At 37.8% G+C, this 19,993-nt stretch overlaps 2 protein-coding genes across 3 annotated transcripts in view; one reads left to right on the forward strand and one right to left on the reverse strand.

The window, feature by feature from the left end:
- The window catches only part of slc18a2 (solute carrier family 18 member 2), a 30,773-nt gene extending 24,434 nt beyond the window's left edge, over positions 1-6,339 (forward strand). The window contains 1 exon segment of one of the 2 annotated variants that reach the window (NM_001256225.2): positions 4,011-4,170. In NM_001256225.2, the coding sequence (NP_001243154.1) occupies positions 4,011-4,115 (105 nt within the window). In that variant the 3' untranslated portion in view covers positions 4,116-4,170. 2 annotated transcript variants of the gene reach the window in all.
- Positions 6,340-13,423: 7,084 nt separating this feature from the next.
- Positions 13,424-19,993, reverse strand: part of pdzd8 (PDZ domain containing 8) — a 69,715-nt gene continuing 63,145 nt past the window's right edge. The window contains exons 4-5 of the mRNA XM_684682.11: positions 17,962-18,124; positions 13,424-17,836 (exon numbers count right to left, since the gene is read on the reverse strand). Coding sequence (XP_689774.5) covers positions 15,576-17,836; positions 17,962-18,124 — 2,424 coding nt within the window. The 3' untranslated portion in view covers positions 13,424-15,575. The remainder of the gene's footprint in view (positions 17,837-17,961; positions 18,125-19,993) is intronic.

Raw genomic sequence — 19,993 nt, forward strand, 5'->3', positions numbered from 1 at the left:
TACTTTTTTAATATATACATTTTCCCATTATAGACTGAAGTGATTTATTGATTTTGTTGACGAAGCTTAATGTAAAACTTTTCTCTCTGCCAGGTCAATGAGCGTCTTTTTCTTTTGCACTTATAAATCAATATTTAACGTCTGTGCATGTCATCCATTGTTTCCTGAATATACAGTATAGCTAATTCGTGTGCAAATAGACCCGTTTCATCTTAGTCTATGTTAACTCTAAATATATTTGCTTGGTTGTGGTTTGTATGTTGTAAAGGCAATGTTAATTTACAGTTGTCTGAATCCATATTTGAACACTATTGCTTATAAACCACTGATGTTTAATTACACCTTTTTTAACTGCATTAAGGGACCTTCATCTCTGCTTTTGGAACATTTGATGTTAAAATGTTTAACAAAGTAAATTTTATTGAATTTTAGGGTTTAATAGTTTAATGATATACACTCTCAGAAATATAATTGCAAAAGATAAAGTACAAAAGTACAAAAAAAAGGTACTGGTGTCCTGACATTTGATCCTACCCATCAGATTATTCTACCAACACTGTATTGAGGTTGGCGTTTGGGATTAATTAGGTTATTACAGTGATATTACACCTTCATATCACACTACTCTTCATTAAAATTTACTCTGGTAGCAAAATCTGATGGGTAGCATATTGCGTCACTAAAATGTGCTACCTACTTTTTTAATGGGAGCTAGGACAAGCAGACAAGGTAGAACAAATTGACAGAACATAAGGTAATATAAGAGTATAATAAGAGTATAAGGTAATATATCTATTTGAATGTGTAATCATCTATATTACTGCTTTATTACAAAACCATTTAGGCATTATCATTCCTAATGTAAGAGTGCAGCCACCTAACATCATCGGGAAAAGACAAATAACACTTATTAGTTTAAATGAGTAGCTGCAAATCTTTTACAACTTACAATTTGTTTTAAAGGGCCATGACACCCCCCACTTATGGTTATAGTCTACTTCAGAATTTTTTCAAAAGATGCATGATTAATGGGCATGGAGCTCCGCGAGCATCGGGCAGGAGTGGGCGTGGCCAGCAGGGGAGAACGTGAGCGAACGAAGCTAGCTCACAAAATGAGATAAACCGTGAGGAGACGCATGAGTTTATAGTTTACAAAGTTAAAATGCAAAGAAATAAATAGTGATTTAATGCCCTGCTACATTTGTTATTCTTAATTTCATATACACAACCACAATTTATATAATTATAAAGATAAGTGTGTTCATGTAAACCGTATAAATGGGGACTTCTCCCTCAATCCCTGTATCCAGCAGACTCAGTGCAGCAGGTCTCCTGACCTGTCTATTTTAACCATTAGCCCTGCTGGTAATCTGGAGGATTTAGGCAAACACAGCAGCACAGTGATGTGTCTGAATGTGAATGAACTCCTGATAAAAGACAGCGTCCACTATTCTCTAATTCTCGTGCTGCTCTCCCGACAAAAATGCTAGCAGCACACACACAGCTTTGCTGTATGATCGGCCCTGAAAAGATCGTGGGGGAAAACATGCAACAAACCGCGTGGATCATGGAAACAAACGCAAATGAGCCTTCATGAACGGCTAAATACTGTGTGCCCGTGGGTCCGTGACGTGTCTCACAGCTCGGGCTTGACTCTGGCAGGTCTGGCAGGTCTCATGAACAATTAAGCAGCCGGCTCTTCTCATAGGATAAGAAAACTCCGCTATGAATAATAATGAGAAACCGACGCGTCATCATTGCATTTGCAGTACTGCGGTACGTCGCCGATTTTGATCCCGCCCCAAAAATCATTTTAAAACCGGAAGCTGAAATTAGCTGACAAAAGCTCAAAATTATCCAGTTTTCCCCACAATTAAAGCTGACAGGTGCTAACATTGTCTTAACTGATGCTCAACATACACAAATATGTTAATATAAAAAAAAGTTATCCAGGGTGTCCTGAACCTTTAACTAAATGAAATATTTTGTAAGGCCTCCTTGATTTTTCCTATAGGTTACAATTTTACATATTCACATATTTACTGGGGTGTACTAATTTTTTCTGCCATGATCATACAAATGATTTGTTAGAATGATTACAATTTTGGTTTTTATCCTGACTTCTATTTGCAATCTAATGCAAAATTAATAAACCATATTTGCAAAAATGTCTTATTTTAACCAATCGCATAGGGCTGCACAATATTGATAATTAAAAATTTGTTATTCTGCGATATACTGTATACATATTACGATATAAATGCAGTTTCACCAGATCCCTTGAACATTTGTATTTGGAAAGAATTTATCATTTTAGATTGATTGGGGTGATTATGTAGGTGAGTGCATCTGTATATAATCTAATAACAATCTATCAGCACAGATCAATAGAATAAAGAAAAAGATACAAATCAAATAAACAGCTGTATTGTGAAGTGAGATTCTGACATAGAAAGTACGGATCCAAACGCAGGTTTCTAAGCAGGCATGGTCAGGCAAGCAACTGCAAGAAGGGGGCAAACAGGTGTACACAGGTAAATCCAGAGTCATAGTCATGCAACAGGCAGATGGTCAAAAAGGCAAAGCAGACAACATAGACAAAACAAAGTCAAGCTGTGGTCACACAGGACTTTTCTCCCCATAGACCTCCATTCATACACACGCAAATGCGTCAGACCGGAAACAAATTTGTGTGAAAAGTTTCACAGTTCACTGCACTCTGACCTGCGAAATCGCATCACTTGACTGTGTGAGACCAATCTAAGATCAAAACATGACCTCCCTGGAGAGAATTTCAAAAGATGGAGCAATCGCTCGCTATTTAATATATGTCTAATCATCTTGTTTAAGCCCGCCCCTTCTCGCAGCACCGTACGGCAGAATTTCGCATGCTCAAACTCTATTGTGACCACAGCTTTAGAGTCAAACAAGGCAAGGCAAGGAAAACGCGTCGTTATGTTCACAATCAGTTTAACGAGACTCAGCAATGAGTGTCTCAAAGTGAGCCGTAAACAGTTGAAGTCAGAATTATTAGCCCCCTTGAATTATTACCCCCGTTTATTTTTTTCCACAATAACTAAATTTAGTTTAACGAAGAGAAGATTTATTTCAGCACATTTCAAACATAATAGTGTTAATAACTCATCTCTAATAACTGATTTATTTTATCTTTGCCATGATGACAGTAAATAATATTTTACTAGATATTTTTCAAGACACTTCTATACAGCTTTAAGTGACATTTAAAGGCTTAACTAGGTTAATTGGGCAGGGTAGGATAAATAGGCAAGTTATTGTATAATGATGGTTTGTTCTGTAGACAATCAAAAAAAAATTAAGCTTAAAGAGGCTAATAATTATGACCTTAAAATGATGTTAAAGCAATATAAACTGCTTTTATTCTAGCTGAAATAAAACCAATAAGACTTTCTCCAGAAGATTAAATATTATCAGTCATACTGTGAAAATTTCCTTGCTCTGTTAATCATCATTTGGGAAATATTTAAAAAAGAAAAAAAAATTCAAAGGAGGGGCTAATAATTCTGACTTCAACTGTAGATGTTTGTGTGATCAGTACATGAGCAGCATCAGCTGTGTGAGTGTAATCAATGGAGACTTGGAGCAGGTGTGTGTGTGCTACAGGACCTGTAGTTCATATTAATACAAGATTGTAGTCTGTGTAAATGTGAGTGTTCTCCAGCTGTGTTCTCCAGCGATCTATGAAGGCTGGATCGCTGGTGAAACTTTTCTTTTATCGTTTGCTGAGTCTAACGGTAGATGTGCAGTCCTAGCATTGGAACGTATAATAGTAATATGTCTGAGAGATGTGTAGGGGATGTACTCATTTATGCTGGGCTTTGTATACTGTCTAAGTCGGTCATGTAAATTATAAGACTAAAAATGGTTATTTGGCTACATTTACAGATTTTCTAGGCTATATGTGAAGTAAAATAACTAATAATGTAATCCTACAATGTAATCATACTCATGTTTTTTGTGTTTTTTTTCAGGCCATTCTTATGGACTCTAACTGCTCAATGAAGACCCGCTCCTACTCCACCCAGGGCTCCAGCTATCAAATGGGTGATGATTTTGATCCCGAAAGCCCTGAATAGGCGTCCTCCTAACCTCCGGCCATGTATGTCACCCAGAGTATCTATTTTGTTGTACGAAAAGAGGAAAACAACAGACTGACTGCTGATTTGTGCGAATGTCCCATATCTGTCCCACGGTGTCCTGTGCTCGTGATGGTCATGTTTTTCTGAAGCAAACCAAAGTTGTTCTCGTCGCTGTTTGTTCTTGATGTGGGAGAGGTGAAATATCTAACCAACAGCCTTATTCATGTAGATATGATCAAAATATGGGATTTGAGAGTGGATGATTGGGAAAACATTCATTATTAGGCATAACAAAGAGTAATTTTTCCCAATTCAAGAGTCAGGAAGGGCAGTTGATAAGATTCATTCAGTAATGGACAGATATGTATTGGATATTTATTGTTAGTCTGTGGTGGTAGGAAAGTTTGGTCTTCATGTATGTATGTATCTATCGGTCCTGTTAAAGTCTTTTTATAGGCGTAAATGTCAGTGAAGGTGCATTCGAGTCAGATTAATGGGTTACAATTCACCTTGAAATGGGCCTTAAAATGTTGCCATTCGTATCATGATCAGTTCAAATAAAACCATATATTATAGGCCCTGTTTACAACTGGTATTAAGATGCATTTGGATGATTTGATCACAAGCAGACGAAGGACACACATTTCTTATCAGTGTTTTAAATCTCATTTTTCAACTAGCGACAACTTTCCTGATTTTTTTTTAAGTGAAGTTTATTTATATACTAATTTGGAGAGGATCACACGCTTATGATTCTTGCAGCCGGCCCCGCATTATTCAGTTCATGATTCAACTATCAGACGATCCCTAAGCCACTATAAATACCCTAAGATCCATATGACAGCCACCTTCGTTTTGATGAATTCCCCTTCCACCCCTACTTCTCCTCCTTTCCTAGATGGGTGGCACGGTGGCCCAGTGGTTAGCACTGTTGCCACACAGCAAGAACATCCCTGGTTCTAGTCCTTACCAAGCCAGCCAACGTTCTGCAAACAGGAGGGAGCCCCGGGCTCAAGGATCTTATGAGCTTAGGGCTCTCTCCCAGGACAGCATGCCAAACAAGCTTTATGATCAATCATCATCTTAGTGTGAACTCTTGAAAACAGTTTCAATGGAAAAATGTGCCCAGGGTTACATTTTTGAGAACCAACAAATATGTGCAAGTTTGTATACGGCTGCATTTTGTGTGTAAAACGAACGCTACGGGTCAGTACCGCTGACTGCTTACCTCTGTAGGGATGACTTTTCTCTTGTGACTGGTTTGAGTCCCCAGTGAGGCACGGTTCCAGAAACCAGGTAAAACTAAACGCATAAAAGCAGTGTGAGATTATTGATCAGTGTTGGGGTAATGCGTTATAAGTAACTCACGTTATGTAATAATATTACTTTTCCAAGTAATGCATTACTTTTAAAAAGAAGTCATATTTTTTAGTTACTTTTTACCTTGCTTAATTGGCTTTTACAAAATATATTTAACAAACTTACCTTAGTCGGGTTGAATCACACGCTCAATAAGAGTGAGCGTGCTGCGAGGGTCGCACTCATCATCATCAGATGTCTTTTTTTCACAGCAGATAAGTCAGTCACTAACTGACTGACTGTTATACTAACTGATAAGGGTTTATTTCGCGACAGATAGAGTACTTACTGAAGATGCAAACTGTTTAACGACAACAAGTACACTTAGAAGATCTGGTTAAAACAAACGATTCCTTCGCGAATTGCCCATCATCACTACAGACAGTTAGAAAGAAAAACAATGGCAGGCCAGAGACTTACGTTTGTGCATGTTCTTGTTATTTTGAACTGATCGAAGAAAAGAAGTGGATTGTTGTTAAGTGTAGATTATCTGCAATAAAACTCTTGACAACTGCAAGAAACACCCCATCTTTAGCTATGATTGACGTCAGTTCACGTTCTCCAGGTAAAACAATTAGTTCGACTAAACTAAAACAAATGGTTATTGCTTTTATTGTTGAGGAGATGCAGCCACTGTCTACTGTAGAGGAGACCACATTTTGTAATATAGTAAGATTTTTTGTCTCTTTTGAGAAAGATTGACACATTTGTTAAGGCCATTTAATGAAGCAATTTAATCAATGTATAAAGCTCAAAGATTCATTTTGATTAGTTTTTTTTTATCGTCTTACTGTTCATTTTGTTGTTAAACATTTTAAAGGTTTAAAATCTGTTTTTGCCTTAATAAATTATTTCACGTTCGTACTCTTAGTCTTTATTGCAATCTTCATCTCAATGGAAAGTGAATTTACTTAACTAATAACACAAAACATACAGAAGTAGCAAACACATTTCTTTATATGCTTTCATTAATCTGTATATACAGCATGTGTAGCTGTGGAAAATTCTTAAAATATAATTGTATCCTACATCTTTTACAGGAAAATAAAGGTGTAGGTTCTTTATGTGGTTGTTAAATGCAGAGCTTTTCTATAAAAAAAGATGAAAAAACACCTGCAAGTTCTGAAAGACATCAAACCTCAGCCAGGCAAGAAAAGTAACTCAAAACTAATGTAACACATCACTTTCCATAAAAAGAAACTTAGTAACACAATTAGTTACTTTTTGGGGGTTGAAACTCAATATTGTAATGCACTACTTTCAAAAGTAGCTTTCCCCAACACTGTTAATAAACATAGAAATAGTGTTTTCAAATAGTATCTCTGGGGGGCCCAGAAGTGTGTGGGCCCTAAGAATTGTCCCAACTACTCTGTAGCTAAATGCTATTCTTTAGCATTCATTTTACTCATAACATGCTTTAATCTTGAAATCAGAGGGAAGAACAGCAACATTTTTGACATTACCTTGAGGTGGTTTGAAGTCATCACTCTGATTGCATCATGAGGTTCAGCGCTCCTATTGGTTTTTGGTTTAATGTTGTCATAAGACAAGCGTGCAGGAAAGTGTCCAAAATCTTAGGAGAAATTTGGTTGCTACAACCGTTAATCGGCTATTGGTGAACATGTCAACTCAACCAGAGATTATAGATTTTAGCCTACAATTACAGTATTTTCTAGCATTTCTAAAATTTGTCTCAGACAACCAAATCATGGCCATAATCATAGTGTGAGCCAGGGTTAGCAACTCAACACTAAACACAAGAGAAAACAAATAGAGAGCAACCATTTCATATATGCTCTGATAGCTGCAAACAGTACCAGTAAGAATATAGTTTTACACTTCCAGACAGCGATGTATAAATCCCACTTGGCTAGTGCACTTCAACTTCATGATAGGTAATATTGAAGAATTAGGTCAGCAGTCAGAGAGCATGTTTTTTTGTGGCTTTAGAAAGTGCAATTGACCACATGAGCATTATCATTATGATGTCTATTGCATTATCAACTACCTCTGGTTGACCGTGCTCACTTGTTTTGAATGTTGACTTGTGATGAGATCGACAAAAATCCTCTTAAAGAGATAGCTGACCCAAAATCAAAAATTCTGTCATCATTTACTCACCCTTCACTTGTTCCAAACCAGTTTGAGTTCCTTTCCTCCTGTTGAACACAAAGCAAGAAATGCTAAAGAATGTTGAGAAAAAACAGCCATTGATTTCAAGTGTTCATTGATTTCATTTTGTGTTCAAGAGTCGAAAGAAATTCATATCAAGTTTAGAACCACTTGAGTATGAGTACATGTTCAGGAAATTGTAATTGTTTGGTGAACTATCCTTTCAATACCAGTGGTAAACAGGGCCATAGAGAACAGATATTTTAAGCAAATAAAAGTTGAATTTTTGCTATTGGTGTTGATCGCTTTAAATCTGGTTTATGGTTTTACTACATTGCAGCTGTTTAATTTAGACTTTTAAGAGAGATTTAGACCTCTGAGAGAGTCTTACACCCTTAACTTAAAAAAGCTAAAGCTTAAAGTGTGTGTGTGTGGGGGGAGAGGGGTCCAAACTCGATCCTGGAGGGCTGGTGTCCTGCTGAGTTTAGCTCCAACTTCAACACACCTGCCAGAAAGTTTGTAATATATCTAGTAAGAGCTTGATGAGCTGGTTTAGATGTGTTTGATTAGGGTTGGAGCTAAACTCTTCAGGACACTGGCCCTCCAGGACTGAGTTTGGACACCCCTGACTTAAAGGGACAGTTTACCTAAATATTTGAAATCTGTCATCATTTACTCATCCTCCAATTCTTCCAAATATTTCTTTCTTTTGTTTAAAAAAAACAGTATAACATAAAGAGACTGGAGGGTGAGTAAATGATGGGTACATTTTCAGTTTATGGTGAACGTTCCCTTGAACATTTCAGATTATGCACCTTTTTTCATTTTTGTCAAATAGCAAAAGGTCTGACAGCATCAGATAATCAAGCAGGATGTCAACAAGTCTTGCTTTCTCATTCTGTTTGTATGACTTGCATGATGACTGCTGAAAATGATGTACTGTACTATCAATATTGAGCCACAGATAAATTTAAATTATACATGGTGGAAATGTTTTTCAAGTTTAATTTAAAGAAATACGTAAATTATTGCTGTAAAGCATTCAGATACTTTAGGTACTTTAGATTATATTTTGCTTTTAAAGTGTATATAGTATATATATATATAAATATATTTATATATTTTAGTAAATCTTTTGAATGTGCTGGAATGTTCATTTGTAAAGAATGCCTCAAAATAGCTCTTTCCTCCTGTCATCTGTGACTTTTTCCATTTCTTTTTTTAAAGGGTAATATTGACCTCCTTTTTAAGAACTGAACTGGCCGTGAAATGAAACATGGTCTTAAATTGAGCTCCTGAAATCTTAAAAGCTTAAAGCCATATATAAAGTTAGTGTCAAGCTTATAAATATTAAGCTTTGTATATTAATTTATTTAAAGATAAGGAATGATTAGCTTTATTATCCAATTGAAGATTATTATTATTTTGTTTTTGCAGTTTTTTTTAAATAAATGCCTTAAATTCGAATAGTTCTGCTGCTGTAAGCAGCATTTAATGGCAAGCCTAGCTATACGTGTGCTTTTGTGCTCAATTGGTTGGCTTTGTATGTAAAATAATGATGAAATATGTCTTCAATCCTTCTGGGCACTTCTTTGTTTTCTTTGGCATTTGTGTACTGAGGGAAGCATGATTTCTTGTCCACAAGAAAATGTAAATGTGTATTTTTTACACAGCATGTAAAAGGTACAATCAGTTTCACGCTGCAGTTGCAATCAGAACTAGCCTTTAAGAATAAACATGTCATTTAACTTTAAAGTAACACTTTTTTGAAAATGGGCTCATTTTACAACCTGCTTTAGAGATAAACATCGAGTTTTATCATTTTTAAATTAATTTAACTAATGCTATCTAGCTCTGGTCGGAGCACTTTTAGCTTAGCTCAGCATAAATCATTGAATCAGATTAGACCATTAGCTTCTCACTCAAAGATTTAAGTGGTTTGAGGCTAAAGCAGGTGCAATCATTGTGCAGCACTATAACCTAGCTAGAGATAATATTCAGATGCTGAAAGAGTTGGTTGCTGCACCCATGGTACAGTAGCAAAGATCCTTGATTATTATGCCAGACTTACACTAGTTCCTAGCCATATCAAATAGCCTACAAAATACATGTAGCAACTTTTCATTTTCTGTCAGTGTTACTACACAATGCAACTACAGAAGAGTTAAGCTATAAATAGGAAAATTTTTTAAACTCTTTTTTTTTTTTTTTTTTTTTTTTTTTTTTTTTTTTTTTTTTTTTTTTGATAGCGACTATGTTTACATGGACATCAGTAATCAAATTATTTGTCTTAATCTGAATAAGACAATTATATGATTAAGGTGTTTACATGAGTTGCTTTTTCCCTTCATGATCCCGTTTTACAGGTCACAGCACATAGATTGCGTCACCACGTTATCCATGTTTTCTCCAGAGTTTCAAGTAATTTCGGGCGTTTCATTGTCAATTTGTCAACTTTAACTGCAACTCGGGTCTGCTGTTTTTAAGGAATTTGATAAAATGAAAAAAATTAAAAAACGCATTTCCTGATGCAGGTGTCTGTGATCCTTCCCTGCTTTAGTAGGTGCAGAGAATAGTGTCAAACAGCTGTGTGTGTGTAGACTATCCTGTCACAAAACACGGCAAAAAGTCCTGCATGACAGTAATAGTTTGATTGCAGTGTTTATATGTCTGTACTACACTTCAATAATGCGATTAAAATCAGCAAACTCCACATGTTTTAATCCGATTTCTGTTTAGTTCCATTATGACTTTAGTCTGATTAAGGCAATCAAAAATCGTTGTTTACATGATAGACTCTTAATCAGAGTATCGTCTTTATCCTATTAAAATGTAATTATCGTTTTCCATGTAAACATACTCATTTTTGAGTAGGATGCTATTGGTCCAATTCAATAGAATGACTTCTGCTAAGCTGCCAGATTCATTCGCTAAATAGATTCAAAAATGGTAAAACTCAACTGTTTAATCAGCCGAGAAATGAAAAAAACGTAATTACTTTATTGTCAGCTTAGTGGCTAATTTGTACAAATTTATACGAGTTCAGTTGTGCGAAAATGTACCATTTTTAAAAAGAGCCGTGGCACTCCTAAACGCAACTATCATTAGGCATGAGCATATCCAACACAATCTCATTGCAATTCGGAACTTTTTGATTTAGTGGCTAATTCATATAAATTCGTACAATCTCATTTGCACAATTTGCTCATCCCCCAATGACGGTTGGGTTTAGGGGTAGGGCTGTTCGCCATGCCTCCTTTCTAAAATCATAAATTTTCATACAACTGAAATAACCACCACACTGACAAAACCTAAAATACTTCCGTTTCCTTGTGAGATCAGGCTGGCAAATCTTACTAAAATGTACAAACAAGAACATACAAATTCAAACAAATTAGCCACTAAATCAAAATGTTGCGATTCGGTGTGGGATTTAACTTTAGGGAAGTTGTAAAACAAGTCTATTTCTATTCATTGTAAAACGAGTGTTGTTTTAACTATATCTGCACAACTGGAGATTGTTCGTGTTTGCGATTGCAGTTGTGGACAAAACAAATGTGCATGAATTAAGACGAAATCCACAGGCTGGTTCCACAGATTTGATCAGATTGGTAAATGTGCTGCATATCTTAATCAGGTTTCCGAGTGCAGCAATGTCCTTAAACCTTCATGTTGTTGTTGTAATTTATTTTAATGTTTACCCAGTAAGGGTTGAGAGTATTATGTCGCCTGTTTTCAAACTGTTTTTCTCAGAAGTTAGTGTATGTGCCAATGTCAGTGTGTGCCTTCAGACTGGTATGTCTTGTTTGTGTTCAATCCATATCAACTAAGAGGTTGAGTTGATGGTTTTATATCCAGTGTTTGGTCTGGTGGTTAGGATTTACATCGGCTTTAGAGCTCTGAAGGTAATGTGTGTGTGACCGCAAAAGAAAATAAATGTTTAAAAAGGACATAACGCTTGTTTTCCCCGAATCGTCTTTTACATCATCGACAAAACATTTACACAATACAAAAGAGAACAAAATGTCCAATGAAAATCCAATTAAATGGAATTTTAATATTATCTATTGATTTAAAAGGTGTGTTGGTTTTGTCAATGAGCGCATGGTTTATTAGTGTTATTGATTCTTCCATGTGGTTATTGCTAACTAACAGAATGCCAGCTGTTCCCAAACTCTCTTATTGGATAATGTTATGGACATTCAGATGACTGTAATAAGGCAATCAGCACTTGGCTAACAGGAGTGACCATCCATACAGTTAAACCCAGTAAACGTAACAGATAGGCTCAATTCCCACCATACTGATAAGCAGTGAGACAGTGTCTGAAGTGGTCTGACAGAGCTCATTTTCAGCAGCTGAACATGCTGCATCGGCAATGGTTAGGTTGTAAAAGAGACGTAGGTGGAGTACACATTTTTAAATAATGTTTTGTCCAATATTTCATCTTATCTAGTATGTCTTCATTGCTAGACACTAATAGTAGAATTCGTCTTTTAAAAATAGCCTAATCAATTGTAGTCAATCATATCAAGTTAACTTTGAAGGTCAAAATTATGATTAGTAGCTAGTTAAATACATGCACTTTATATTAAAAGAAACACCAAAACTATTTGAGATGTTGATAGTCATGTGTCCCACGATGCTATAAACACTATTAGTACATAAATATTTAGCTAACAAGTCAAAAAAAAATTGTTGTTTTTGCATTGTTTAGAGCAAATTCGTTCTTCCAGTTTGAAAATAAATTCTGAAGATACGTCACGCTGATGAGGTCATTGTGTAAATTCCAGTGTGGAGATTGGCTGCCTGTACTGGCCGGTACAAAATGAAGACCTTAAGTTTTCAGCACATCTGTTCATTAAATCATGGGAAAGACTTAATTCAAACCAATCAGCACGCTCTATTGTAAATGAGATGCAACTCAATATAGATGATATAGCTTTGAAGAGCTGTTACAGTGTTTAGAGAGACGCTACATTATGTTGCCAACTGTAATTCAAACAAGTAGTAGAAAAATTGTTCAGAGACATGGATCATCAGTGTTGTTTATAAATGTGCCGTAACAAAGATTTGGTTTCCATTTCCCTGCGATAAGAGCACAGCTCATGTGTGGACGAACATGTGTGGATTACAGTGGTCTGCTAACATGCTGCAAAAATATGTTTGTAAGGAAAAATTTTTACCAGTTGGTGTTGATTGTCCTGTCTCTAGACATTTGGTAAGTGTGTGATCAATCTACCTTAGTTAAACTGATATAGTTACTAAGTTTACAGTAATATCACTACAATGATATTGACTGAAAATCCTCCACTTCCACACAGCTCTCAGATCCGCTATAAATGCTGCTCTCTGAATCACAGTCTATCTCCTCTGCATCTGTGTGTGTCTGTTGCCGGTGTGAAAATCAGCTGTAGTGCACGTAATGAAACTCCACTTTTAATGCAAACACTTCCCTCTTTCGCCACTCGACACTCCCACCTAAACAAAACTGGACTCACCCACTTTCCTGACTTTCAAACTAGAAGTGTAAAAACATCCTGCTGAGACAGGGGGGCTTTCATGGGTCTTTAAAATATATTTTTTACTCAGTATTCCAGTCTGAAGTGCTGTTTTCACTAGTTCACTTTTGCTTTAAAAGGTAGAAGTTTTGTTATCGTTATGCCTGGCGTCCACATTTCACTGACATTTTTGACCCACTAAGAAGATGAGACATTTCAGTTTAGAAACACTGGTGTTTCAGAAAACCCAAATATTTGAATATGGTTGCATCAGGCTGATTGCGATACGTACACTAGACCTCTCTGTGAATGTGCAAAAATTACAGAGGAGCATTTTTGTTTATTTCTAATAATTTATTTATCTCAAGTGCATAAGCAAATGTGATATGTCAGTGCGTAAAGGTCTTGCAGCAAGTTTAAAAGCTGTGCACTTAGTCGGTAGAAGCCCTCCACCTTAATTAAAACCCACAAAAGAACAAAATAATATATTTACATGAAGCAAAAACAACAACAACTAAAAAGTATGAACCCACATGTTGAGCACTGTATAAGTTCAGGGAGAAAGGACAGAGTTTAACGTCACCTACGATACTAGGCTATTTACAATAGCGCTTTAAAACATGACACAGCTTCCAATAAGAACAACAGCTTCCCAAAAACCTTAACCAAAGTTTGCCATGGTAGATGTGTTGATTTATACTTGTTTTTTGCGCCTCCATTGTGACAGAGATCATTTGAATTCGAGAAGCACAGGATAACAGCAGCTCTAACTAGACAGTTGAATTAAAACAGCAAAAAAAAAGAGAGTCTAATTTAGTGAGATTACACCTAAATGTTATTTCTTCAGGTGATTCGACTTATATTGCACAAGTCAAAAATAAGGTTGACTCTTCAGCTGAATAGGATGCTGTGCGAGGACCACTGTGAAACAGAACCATTGGGCCAAATTCAGGGGAATAACCCTTAAATGTATGTGCCAGGCCCAGTGAATAGTACAGTTATAGCAGCAGAAACTTTAAACAGGATAGCACAATTGTTAATACAGGTTGGTTTGACTAGGAGTTCTATCCTTGCCACCTAAAGGCCTCATTATATATTTTTTGTTTGTTTTTACTAAAAAACTTTACTTAGGAAAACATGTATGCAGCCAATGACAGATATCCATGTGTAAACCACATGAAATCAGTAAAATGGGAGTGATAACAGAAACTTGACAGAACAGACAGAAGCCACAAGACTTGCAGCTTTTGAGGCAAGCAGACAAACTACAGTGTTATTGAACTTGTACTTTAGCTTTGGGAATTAATGAGTACTGTATGTATTGACAAGAGCTTTTAATGATGTAGTTTTACACTTTGAGAGATGGTGTGTTGAGAGGCGAATGAAATAATGAATGTAAAGCGAGTAATTTTAGAGATACATTCATTAGTACATCTGTAAAATTAACTTTCAAACGGTGACAAAACAAGCTCTAGCACACAGATGTAAGACAATTCAAACAAAATGAAGGCCTACACATTCACACAAGCATAACCATTCACCCAGACCAACTGATGAGGATAAAAACAAACATCCAAATTGGTTAGAGAAAAGTTGCCACCATTTTAGAACTCATGAAGGTTTTTAAAGTATATTAATTTGGATATTAAAATATAATGAGACCATGATAATCATTGGAAACATATATTATGAAACATATAAAGCAATATAAATATCCCTCAAAAAAGAAATCGTCACATTGGCATTGTGACTTATAAATTAGTCAAAAACAAATGGTCCCCAATAACATAACATCAAGATTATCTTGCTCATTTCAACATTGAACCTTTTAAAAAAACAAACTTTAAAGAAATTACGCTTTAAAATGAGCAACAATTGTAAAGTAACATAAGAAAAGGTGCTTAGCAAAGAGGACAATGTTGGTTGGGAATGGCATCATGTTCTATGGACTGGATATTTCTACCTTTTCTAGTGGATATAGTGTAAGGCAGAGAAGCTCAAAACACACTGGGCATGGTGTATTTCCAACCACGATCATCATCAATAACACACATGTATGCAATTCAGTCTCTACCAGTACACAAAGTTTGAATACAAAACTATATTCAAGCACAAACTGACTTCCTTCTGAAGCTTGTTGTAAAAAACTGATTGCACCTTTCAGGTAAGGCAGGTAAAACATACAGTTTGATCATGTAATGGGAACGCATAATTTGTGTAATACTGCTGAAAGTCTACATATTGATGGTGCTGTCCTCTACAATAGTGACTGGGAGAAACAAAATATAAAAAAAAATTAAAATGTAAAAAAAAAAAAAAAATTCTGGTAACTTTTACTCAGAAATTTCCTCAAATCACAGTACACTGCAGTGATCTTCAGGAAAACTTTTTCCCACCTGTAAATTGCTCACAGGTCAACCCTTACTTAAACGTGCTAAAAAGTCTTTGTTCCTCAGTTCCAATCCCCTGATGCCTGTCGTCATCTTTATGGCAAAGCCTCCACACAGATCTGCTCCTCTGTAATCTCATCCAGCATCTGAACATCAACAGGACTGCACATGTCACTGTCGTAGACTTCAGTGCCCATCAGTGCCTCCTCCAGACCCTCAGATTTCGCCTTTGGAAAGCCATGCTGTTCAGATGGAGAGGTGCTTTCTACAGACTCTAAGTCTTCGATGCCAGCACGGTAGTGAATCATGAGCAGAGTCAAAGCTTGGAGTCGTTCCCCAGACTTGGCTAGAGCTGCAGTGATGAGGGTCTTGCGTCGAGAGTCAATCGTGTCTCGCTCTTCAGTACTCAGCGAGTTGTTATGCTCCAGCTCCTGGTCAATCTCCTGCTGCAACTTGTCCAGCATTAACTCTAATTTTTGTGAACGCTCGTCAGTTGGGAGGCCACGATAAAGATCTCGACCAATCTCTTTGACAGCAATGAAGACGCTGTCGTCCAGTCCGCCTTCCTTGCGGACAAGTTTTGAGCCACTGCTGCCCGCCGGCTGCTTGGAGGGACTGGCCCCAGTATAGGTCTCTGTATCACTGCTCTCATTGTCAGATGTGTTAGGTGTGTGTTTTGGAGAAGGTTCCACCACACCTGATCCCATGTCTGCCACCTGCTCAGCAAGTCTGGCTTTGGGCACCTGCCTCAGATTGAGAAGTCGAGAGCTAGTGTTGATAATGTGACGTGTAAGGCCAGTAGTTGCCCGGTTGATTGTGGACTTTGCTTCTGGGTCTGCCCCACGGCGGTCTGAGGCGGCTACACAATAAGGGTGCTCCAATAGACATTTTTCCTGACACTTCTTATGGCAGACATAGGAACAGATCATGCACTGTGAGGCAGCCTTGGTCCACACCTTCTTCTTGCAATACTCGCAATAAGTGGGATTCTGGAATTGAGTGTCTTGGAAATTGTGCCGCATCTCTCCAATCTGCATGCCGCTGTAAATTGGTTCATCCCGGGTTACCATAAGCACCTGCTCCCGTTCTTTTTCCCGATCTTTTAAGTCCTCTTCCTGAAGACTCCCTTTCCGCTCACGTTCCATAAGTCCACTGGAGAGGTCTGACTCCCCATCCGCCAGGTAAGTGAAGTTGAGCGTAACATCTCCATAACACAGTTTCTCGTTGAAACCTTTGTGAGTGCTCAAGCTGCGCAAAGCAGTACGGCTGACGCTGGCCCTTGGTTCAGGAGCACAAAGACGGAAGGTGCTCTGATATTCAGCAGATGACGTAGAAATGCATTCCAGTGCTAGATGTTCCAAGCGCAAGCTGACATGCCCCAAGCACAAGAGACTACCAAGCTTGAAGGGGTTCTTGCACCAAAGTGCTACATTAAGGAATTTATGGTTGCTTTCCACCTCAAAGATCACAGAGGCTTTGTTCCAGCGAGCAGTCCTGTTGCGGTACATGGTCTCAGATGATTCCCAGAGACCCTGCTCATCAACACTGTCCCTAGTGTTGGACGAGCTCTCAGATATCTTGTCTTTGGCTGAATCTTGTTTGTTTGTGGCTGGAATATTCAGAATGTCCTCTGTGGGTTCTGGGTGCTTGCTCACAGGCTTCGGCTCTGGTGGCTTAACAGGGATTTTCTCTACTGGCTTTTCCCCATTGCCAGTATTTGGCTGTGTTTTTTCTGGGCTTTTTTCCACTGTAGGTTCATTACCCTCTACCAGGCTTTGGGCTTCTGAAGAGGCAGATGTGACCTTTATATGAGGCCTTGGAGGAACAGGAGGGCGTGCAGGTGGTGGAGGAGGGGGCACTGTTGGTCTCTGTGGCTGTTCAGAAGGTTCTGCATTTTTGAGAGTTGGTGGTTTTGGTGATTCTTTGGGCTGGGTTTTAAGTGGGGACTGAAGGTTCAGCCTGCGGTTCAGAATTGGCGAAATAGAACCAAGGGGTTTGGCCAAGTTGGCCACAGTTTTTTTGGGACTTTGGTTTACAGAGAGCAGGAAATCCTCCTTAGTGTCAATGGTGACTGGTGCTGCAGCTGTTTTGGACTCGACATTCAGCTCCTCAAACTCAGAGTCATTGTCTTTATTTTCAGATATGTCCATTGTGGTTATTGGGGCTGGGTCTTCCTCATAACCCCCAGGCTGTGGAAGATAGCTGGGCTCCTCCATTGGGCCTAGAGTTTCTTGGAGCATCCCCAGACCTCCAGTAGGCACATGGTGCCGAACAGGCCTCTCATACAAGACTATCACTCTCTCTCCAGCTTGTTTTAGCAGCTTCGGCACTTGGACAGAGGATGTCACTTTGACTCCTGTTTAAACAGACATGAAGAACATTCAAAGATTTGCAAATCTACAATGAAACAGTGCCAAGTTGGGCACATAAATTCCCACCATGTAATTTAATGACAAAGAGTACATTCATGTAATGTCTAACCTCCAATAGCAATGAGGCGATCTCCTCTCTGTAAATCCGCCAGGGCAGCTGGGGAGTTTGGGGTGACAGTTTCTATGCTAACATGCACTGTGTCACCATCACTAGCTGGAACATGCCTGAATGTCATTCCCACACTCCCGGACGGTCCTTTGATCACCTCAGTCTAAAAGGAGAAGAAAGAGAAACATTATTTATTAGATCACAAAGTGAGACTTGTCAGGAAAGAAAACTTTAGAAAAGATGTTGCTACTTATTCGAGAGGAACGGAAGTGGTTAAGTCAAAAGACAGTTTTTTGACAGCAAAAGCAGTTTATAATTAGGGCGGACAACCTACATTATGATGTGAATAAGACAGCCATCACTTTCTATACAAAGCCCTCTCTTTCCAACACATCCAACAATTTTCACGGTGATAAAACAATGCTCTCTGAAACCAAGGCAAGGGAGGTCTGCAATTACTGCTAATTTCACTCCAAATGTGCCACGAAGTAGCAGCTGCTGTTTCGACGCCGGCTGCATCACAAAGCCGGCATTACAACATCCACCTGCAGCTCCACCTGCTCATTTGGGACACCAATATATTACCAAGAACACAAGGAGAATGTTAGTCTGCCAATGTGAGGAAAAATTCCACAAGCTCCACCAAGAAACAAAAAAATGATGGCCTGAACTGTACAATATCTGCACAAATGCCAGTAAGATTGTTTATGCTTGATCTTTCCATGATATGTCCTTTGTGTATGTCTCCCTTGTTCTCTCTCTCAGTCATTTGTGCTGGGGGTGGGCAAGTAAAGACAGGATGCAGATCCACACTGCTGAGATGGATGACTGTAATTTTGCTGCTGTCATTTGTTATAACCCTTGAGAAGGGCACTGATTGAGTTAAACATGGGATGAAAAAACAGACAATCTACTCAATATGGCAAGCAGAAGACTGACTTGCCCAGTTTTGACCAATGACTGACTGTCTATAGAAACATTTACTAACTCTTGGGAAGTTCTTTGAGGGCAACTAAAAAATTCATCCCAATAAATTCTAATACTATCCATCCATCCATCCATCCATCCATCCATCCATCCATCCATCCACCTTAAAATAACTCAACTATAAGAGCAATACTTTTAGAGTAATGAACTACATTACATGGCTCATGATTTATTTATTCGTAATGTTATTAATAATAAAACAATCTATTTAACACTGACATCTTAATGCTGTGTTCATTGTTTAAAAAATATTGCATGCCACTGCAAAAAATAAAAAAGGTCAGTAATTCACACACTCTTTAATACCATTTTTATAAAAATGTATGAAGATCCTGGTTAAAAAAACAAGTAATGTACTTAACTACATTGCTATTGAAAGAGTGGACTTGCGGTAGCCATTTTAGGGTTCCATTCAAAGAGAGAACACTTGTGCCAATACTATTTGCATACATGTCAGCTTAGCTGAAAGGCTGGAGATAAGTTTGTTTATAACAGACAAAAACACACAGGAACATAAATCTAAATGACTGCTGTTAAACGCTCCACAGAGATGATTAATTCTGAACATTTCCTCCCTCAGGACACAACCTGATCCCTCCTTTTACACATGTCAGAGAGGGTCTGTGAGAGAAAAAAACAAAAGCTTCAGGCTTCTTTGAGGCCACTGATGTGTTTTTTCCAGGAATTCTTCCGATAATTCATTGCCATTGAGAATGAAATTGAAAGCAAAGCCAATGTACGGAATACCCTTATTCACCACCTGGGTGAATCTAGGATCAACTGAATGATCTAGATTTAATAAATTCAACTGATGAAACAAACAGACCATATGTGAAAAACAAGACTCCATTGTTTGCATAGGTTAATTTCACAAGGGCTGTGATCTAGAGTAGACTTTCATCCAATATCAACCTTAACAACCCCTAAAAATTACTTGCAAACATCCAGATCAAAGCCTTCCAATACAGGTACGTATTGTATTTCAGCATCACAAACTTACATCTAAATATATGCACTGACTCTGAAATGAAATAAGGAACATTTA

This window comes from Danio rerio, chromosome 17 (assembly GCF_049306965.1).
Source record: "Danio rerio strain Tuebingen ecotype United States chromosome 17, GRCz12tu, whole genome shotgun sequence".
NCBI lineage: Eukaryota > Metazoa > Chordata > Actinopteri > Cypriniformes > Danionidae > Danio > Danio rerio.